The following is a 7,642-nucleotide window of genomic DNA, read 5'->3' as shown; positions in this document are numbered from 1 at the left end:
AAAACGTTGGAAACCACTGGGTTATTATATCAAAAACTGAAAAAAACTGAAGAAAAAGTGACTTTTTTTTTAGCAAAGATATCAATAACTGAATGTAAAAACAAGTGTCTCCATCCACTGTCATTGATCCAACTCCATGGGTTTTACTGGTGAATCAATGACAGTGCTTCCATGTTCACTACGGAGTTTCTGAACATTCAAATGGGTCATACTGTATCTGATAATGATTTAACGCTGGCAGCTAGTACTAGCCAGTTAGAGGCAGAGTAGGGTGGGTCATGGCTTCACCATCCTAGGAGAAAACATGGGCAATTTGGCTCAGATATACGACTGAATGGTGCGCATCAGGGGGATTTAGAAGTGGGTATACACAATACTGACTGAAAAATAAGTAGGTATACTCCATGTACCGCCGCTTCTGACTTGTCCTTTGAAGAGAGCAGATGTGCTTTTCTGAGCATCGATGGGATGGACACGGGGCGGGGTCGAAACGCATATTATATAGGTAAGATAATGAAAACTAATAAAAACTAGCAAACCTGCTCTAAAAACTAATTAAAACTAACTGAATTAGAGAAAGCAAAGTCAAAACTAAATAAAACTAAACTATAATGAAAAATCCAAAACTATTAGAACCTTGTGATCAACAGGTATTAAACAGTTTAGATCAGTAAAAGCTTTGGTGGCTGTTTGGGTTTTTACGGGTTAAAAACACATGCTTTGTTCAGTGAAGAAACCCTTGTGAAATCAAACAATAATTGCTTTAATGATCTTATCATGATCTGGTTAAACACATCTGGTCATTTAAATGGATCTAAGCCTTAGTCCAGGTCTAGTTTCCTGTTGTGACATCACCACGTGGCGCTGTTCCACACCGCCACTTTGACAGGACACACTTTAAGCGGACTGGGGTTGTTCCCGTTGATGTTCGCCCCGGGGCAGAAGAACGGATACATCTTCTCGGTGAAGAAGTCGTGGAAGGTGTAGATGGGCGTCATGCTGACGGGGTTGGAGAACGTCACCTCTCCGGAGTCGTAGTCAAGCTGCACCCTGACCCGGGTCAGCTCCCCGACTAGCTGCAGAGGGGTGCTGGGCCTGGTCATGGCCGAGTACTCGCCCTCGTAGTGCGAGATCATCCAGAAGCCGCCGTCGGGGCAGCCCGAGATCCGGCCTTTCCTGTCGATGGACTCCTTGACCACCCCCAGCATCCAGTCCACCTTGTCGCCCACCTCCACCTCCCAGGCGTGGCGGCCCGAGGTGAAGCCTTCCGAGCCCAGCACGAACACGAAGTGGCCGAAGCGTTCGGGGTTATCCGGGAGCTGCTTCAGGGACCCGCTGTTGGCCACGGTGGTCAGGTCTTTGGAGATGGTCAACCAGGGGTAGGCGGTGTTGGGGTCGAAGGTGATGGGCGCTGGAAGAGGACGTGACAGTTAAAAATAAAATACAGAGCTTTGTTTATTGGATTGGCTTGGACTGGACTGGATCAGATTGGATCTGACTGCGTGGGACTGGACTGGATTGGATTAAGCAGGATTGGATTGGATTGGATTGGTTTGGATTGGATCAGATCGTACAGGATTAGATTGGATTGAACAGGATAAGATTGGACTAGACTGGATTGGACTGGATTAGATTAGATTATTAGACTAGACTGAATTGGGTTGGACTGGACTAGATTGGATTGGATTACATTAGATTAGATTATTAGACTAGACTGAATTGGGTTGGACTGGATTGGATTGGACTGGATTAGATTAGATTAGATTAGATTAGATTATTAGACTAGACTGAATTGGGTTGGACTGGACTAGATTGGATTGTATTGGATCGGATTAGATTAGATTAAATTGAATTGGGTTGGACTGGACTAGACTGGATTGCATTTGATTGGATTGGATTAGATTAGATTGGAATTTTCTTCTTAGTTTAATATGAAAAAAGTAAAATTACATAATACATACAAACTATCCTTTCATCATAAAATGTGAATAACCTGAACAAATATGAACAACCCGAAATGTCTTACAATACAAAAAAAGTGCTTTTTTTTTTTTTTTTTTTTTTTTTTTTACAACATTCTGCCTGTTACTAAATGTTTTGTGTATTTGTACGTTGTAATGTGCATGTGTAAATGATAAACTGAGACATAATATTGTTAAAATCGCACTTATTTTTCATCAGACATATCAGACGATTCATGTTATTCCCATTTTCAGAATATAATTTTAACTTTTTTCACACTGAAACAAAGTGAAAAAAACTGTACAAAGTCATTATTTATAGTTTATTGTGCTATTATTTGACTGGTCCCACCCACATAAGATCATGTTGGTTGTATATGGGCCTCTGAACTAAAATGAGTCTGACACCCCTGTACAGGGTGAGTCAGAAAAAACGCTCTTTTCATTTAAAGAAATTGTACCACTGAAATGGAAATGCTTATTTTTCTTTTGATCATACAGTCATATTGATGTGGTTATTGAGCATGTCTGGCGATTGAATCCTTGATTTATGGCATAGCATAACAGAGGGAATGTCCATTGTTTATTGTGCACCAAAATATCTGCCAACACAGTTTATGCCACCGTGAATGAAATTGAAATTGTCAACCATTACAGCATGTTTACTCGCCATCAAAATGTTTTGTCTCAACGAAGTTGTCCGGCACGACCTTCAACCTGGCTACCGTTCAGACTGATGCAAATCTGTGCTCGTTGTCGCATCTCTAACACAGCTCTTCTCGCCATTCGTGTTCGTCGTAGGGCTTGGATTTCAGCCGTGATGCGATTTCGGAGTTCCTGAAGAGTTTGTGGAACAGTCTGATACACACGGTTTTTTAAGATACCCCCACAAGAAAAAATCAAGGGGGGTCAAGTCCGGGGATCTAGGTGGCCACTCTCTCTCCTGACCCAAACAGACAACTCGATGAGGAAATAATACCTGCAATCGCTGTGGTCTTGCCATGATGAAAACTCCCTGGGCACTGTCATGTAGGCCTATGTCCTGAGTGTGAAAGCAAAACCCCGACTCCTGTAATTGTTGTCAATTTCAAGTTTGTTCACCGTGGCATACATTGTGTTGGCAGGTATTTCAGTGCCCAATAAACAATGGACCTTCTCTCTCTTATGCAATGCAATAAATCTATGACTACATCACCAGACATGCTCAATAACCACATCAATATGACTGTATGGTCAAAAGAAAAATCAGTGTTTCCGTTTTAGCAGTACAATCTCTTTAAATGGAAAGAGCGTTTTTTCTGACTCACCCTGTAGTAAAAGTTCACACCCTTCTGTAGCACATCACACCAGTCTGTCCTTTTCTATAGGTCACAGAACTGTACGACAACCCCCCCCCACACACACACACACACACACACATATATAAAGTGCTTACTGTACTGAACCAGCTCCACCATCTTCTCCCACACATGGTACTTGAGGGAGCTGACATGTTTGGCCACATTAATCAGAGGCCCTGACACTTTTTCCGGATTCTTCTGTGGGATCTGTGCCCTGCCAGACGGAAATGACGCTCAAATGTCAACAGTTCACGTATGTTTAAAGTAGATGGTGCAGAAGACGAAAGACTCGTACCTTTTCTTCACGTTGGCGTAATTCTGGAATAAAGTGAGAAACATAGGATGAAAATCGTGTTGGTTCAGTGAATTCGGAGGAAAAAACTGTTACTAAACCCACTCACCTGAAGGAAGAGGGCGTCGCTGGAGGCTATCTCGTTCTCAATGGCGATGACGGCGTGAGAGAAGGTGAGGATGTCTCTGGTGATGCTGTCCGACTTCCTCTTCACCAGCTCCTTCTTGTCCTCGTCCTCCTGCTGCAGGGCCGACAGTCGAGCCGACTCCTCCTTCTGCAGAAACTCCCGCAGCTCCTCGAACTCCTCTCGGATCTGCTTCTCGGTGGCCTGAGTCTGGTTCTGGTCCACGAAAATAATCCCATCATAATCGTTTTCACATTCTGTTCTTTACTTCTCTATGCACATGTCAGACACACTCGGTGAATTTCCATATGTGAAATATATAGTAAATATAAACTGTAAGGATATGCACACTGTAAAAAAAAATCTGTAATTTAACAGAAAGTTTACCGTTGATTTTAGAGATTTTTCCTGTATTTTTAAGAATATTCAAAAAAATATGCAAAATCTCATGTAAAGTTAGGGCAAAAACTGTATTTTAACTATGGAAAATTACCGTATTTTTATGAGATGGTTATTTTCCGTTATTTAACAGTATTTTTTCAGCACCCCTGCTGCCACAATAATACTATTTTTTAACAGGTTTTTTTTTTTTTGTTACAGTGCAGTTTGTCCAAAAACAACGTCCTACACCTAGATTTATCCATCAACTGTGCACGTTATTGATATGTTTTTGTTTTTTTTGCCTTTTTACATCATTACCTCCGCCATGGAGGTTATGTTTTTGCCGGCGTTGGTTTGTCTGTCTGTCTGTCTGTCTGTCCAAGATAACTCAAAAAGTTATGGACAGATTTGGATGAAAATTTCAGGAAATGTTGATACTGGCACAAGGAACAAATGATCATATTTTGGTGGTGATCAGGGCAGGGGGGGGCACTGATCTGCCTTGGCGGAGGTCTACATTCTCCGAGTACTTTTCTACTGTTTTATGTTTTAGTTGCATCTTTCACAGCATTATTATTGTATTATATCGCTCAGGTTTTTAGATCTTTACACTGTTTCCATCTTATTGTGTGTTGGAATGAACTGCCGCTGCACATTAGACAGACCTCTTCACTAGTCACTTTTCTATTGGATATCTGCGCAAAACATTACCAATATTTATCAAATGTCGAAAAAACAGAAGTGCGTAATGTTGTTTTTTTCATTAAATCACAAATGTGATGATTTGTTTATTTCTTACAATGACATGATGATGATGACATGAGAAGTCGTTCCATAAACATGGTGATGAACGTAAATATGGTGTTGATTTACAGATATATTCATTATTATTATTATTATATATTACCCCTCTATCTCATACTAAATTAAAAAATGATCGGGTTTCCTGGTGTGTCCACACATACTGCACCATGTTTCTTTCAACACTCTTCTTCTTTCCTTGTTGTAACGTCTGTCAACATCCGTTTTTTTAAACTTACGTGACTCGTCGCAGAAAAAGGTCTTTCCATTACAGTTTTGCGTAACATACCATTTGCGCTACGCCTGAAAAACCACCTCTTGCCAGCACAAAAACTTTCAATCGAAAAACAAGAGTTTTGGTGAAATTGTCATTTTTCCATTAGGTAAATTTTTATGCCCAAGTTATATTTGCGCAATTTGAGGGTCAACGGAAAAGCGACTACTGTCTAATTTGAAATCTCTTCTTAAAACCCACCTCTTCTCTTTGGCTTTTCTCACTGTGTAGGATGTTGATTTTATGTATATGGATATTTTATCTGGGATGGACGGTCGATTTATTATTTATTATGTGGTGTTGTGTTTTTATCTTCAAATTTTTTTCTTTCTGTTATGTTTTTATTGCATTTATTTTACTGTACAGCACTTTGGAAACCTTTGTGTTTGTTTAAATTTGTGCTTCATAAATAAAAATGGATTGGATTGGATTGTGTTTGAGGACATTTTCATTCCATCTTTTATATTGTTTTCATTTTTTATGTCTTTTATGTTCTTTTTGTTGAATCTTTTTCATTCTACTGTCTTTCTGTTATATATTTTATATATTCTTTCCTACATGTCTTTATGTCTTTTTAATGGCATCTTTTTCATTCTCTAAGTGTTGCATCTTTGACATCATTTTCATCTTATTCATAAAATAAAATGTCTTCTTCTCAAGGCCTCATGTCTATATTTCATATGGCCTTGATGAGGTCAATATTGATTCACTCTTTCAGACACTTTTCTTCTATTTTATTTAAGAAAATTCATTCTCATTTCACATATCCCGTTACTGTTGTGTATTTTCCTCTAACAATCACTGACTTAACCCATAAAGACCCAGTGCTACTTATGTGAATATAGAGAAAATGAATTTTTCTCCATATTTAACTTTTCTTAAGTGATTTATCACCATTTATTGTAACATTATCCTCCTTATTTTGCGTTTTTTCAGTGTAAATTCTGTAAATTCCCATAATTAATTCCCTGATCATGTAGATGAGGGGTCTCAAACATGCGGTCCGGAGGCCAAATGCGGCCCACCATAGGTTCCAATCCGGCCTGTGGGATGAATTTGCAAAGTACAAAAATTCCACAGTCAAGGCTGTTGAACTCATTTTAGTTCAGGTTCCACATACAGACCAATATGATGATGAAGTAAAATAACAGCATAATAATCTACAAAAAATAATGACTTCATATTTTCTTCTTGGTTTAATGTGGAAAAAATATTATATTATGCCTATAAATAATGACATCTTCAAATTTTTGCCTTTGTTTTAGTGCAAAAAATAACATTAAATTATGAAAATATTTACATTTACAAACTATCCTGTAACAACAAAATGTGAATAACCTGAACAAATATGAACAACCTGAAATGTCTAAAGAAAATTAAGCAGAATTTTAACTATTTTCTGCCTGTTCCTCAGTGTTTAGTGTCTTTGTAGATCCGATCCATAATGCACATGTAGAAATGAGAAGTTGAGGCAGAATACTGTTAAAATTGCACTATTTTTCTTAAGAAATTTCAGTTTTTTCAGGTTATTCACATCTTTTTTTGTTTGGATAGTTTATAAAAGTAAGTATTTTCATAATTTCATGGTTTTTTTTGCAGTAAAACAGAGGCAAAAATTTGGAGTTGTCATTATTTATAGGTTATTATGTTATTATTTTACTGGTCCGGCCCACTGCAGATCAAATTGGGCTGAATGTGGCCCCTGAAAGAAAATGAATTTGAGACACCTGATATAGATGTTCATAAAAGCTCAGATTTAAGTTGAAGTTTATTATATCAGAGACAGAGAAAATGGAAGAAAAAATGACTTTTCCAGCAAAGATATCGATAACTGAACATAAAAACAAGTGCGTCCATCCACTGTCATTGATCCAACTTCATGGGTTTTAGTGGCGAATCAATGCTGTAGAAGATGACGGTGTTTCCATGGTAACTATGGAGCCTCTGAACATCCAAATGAGTCATATCTGATGACCATGAAAAGACGAAAAACTGCATTTTACACCAATTATTTACATGGATAGATAGAATTAGTGGATCAACAGGTATTGAACAGATTACATCAGTAGATGGTTTTGGTCATCAGTGGTTGTTTGGGTCTTTATGGGTTAAAGGGGTCCTGAGGCCTGATGACTGAAGGATTTAACATATAATTTGCATCATTTTCAGCCTCATTAATCAGTTCACTGAGCCTTCATACCATCTATTCTCATCAGGCTTCTCCTTTAATTTGTCACCCACCCGTAAATTTCCACTCCCACTGAGTTCCAAACACTTGAACAGACTTTTACTCCAGAAAAGCCAGGTTTTCTAACACCTCTCTTCCCTTGTTTACACCTTAACAGTGTGTGGTTGAACTTCAGTCACAGTCACGTCAGCAGTCATGCTGGTGTTGTTGTGTTTTTGTGGGTCTCTGTGTTTATTGATACCTTGATGTGCACAGTTGTGTCATCACACTCCTGTTTGGCT

General features: G+C 38.6%; 1 protein-coding gene across 1 annotated transcript in view; it reads right to left on the bottom strand.

The window, feature by feature from the left end:
* Positions 1-742: 742 nt before the first annotated feature.
* The window catches only part of LOC115423472 (E3 ubiquitin-protein ligase TRIM39-like), an 11,994-nt gene continuing 5,094 nt past the window's right edge, over positions 743-7,642 (bottom strand). Inside the window, exons 2-6 of the mRNA XM_030140305.1 lie at positions 7,603-7,642; positions 3,703-3,933; positions 3,597-3,619; positions 3,397-3,515; positions 743-1,411 (exon numbers count right to left, since the gene is read on the bottom strand). The exon at positions 7,603-7,642 is cut by the window's right edge and continues 56 nt beyond it. Of these exons, the coding sequence (XP_029996165.1) occupies positions 852-1,411; positions 3,397-3,515; positions 3,597-3,619; positions 3,703-3,933; positions 7,603-7,642 (973 nt within the window). The 3' untranslated portion in view covers positions 743-851. The remainder of the gene's footprint in view (positions 1,412-3,396; positions 3,516-3,596; positions 3,620-3,702; positions 3,934-7,602) is intronic.

This window comes from Sphaeramia orbicularis, chromosome 8 (assembly GCF_902148855.1).
Source record: "Sphaeramia orbicularis chromosome 8, fSphaOr1.1, whole genome shotgun sequence".
Lineage (NCBI taxonomy): Eukaryota > Metazoa > Chordata > Actinopteri > Kurtiformes > Apogonidae > Sphaeramia > Sphaeramia orbicularis.
Note: the sequence above shows the minus strand (reverse complement) of the source record. Positions and strands in the feature narration are given on the sequence as shown.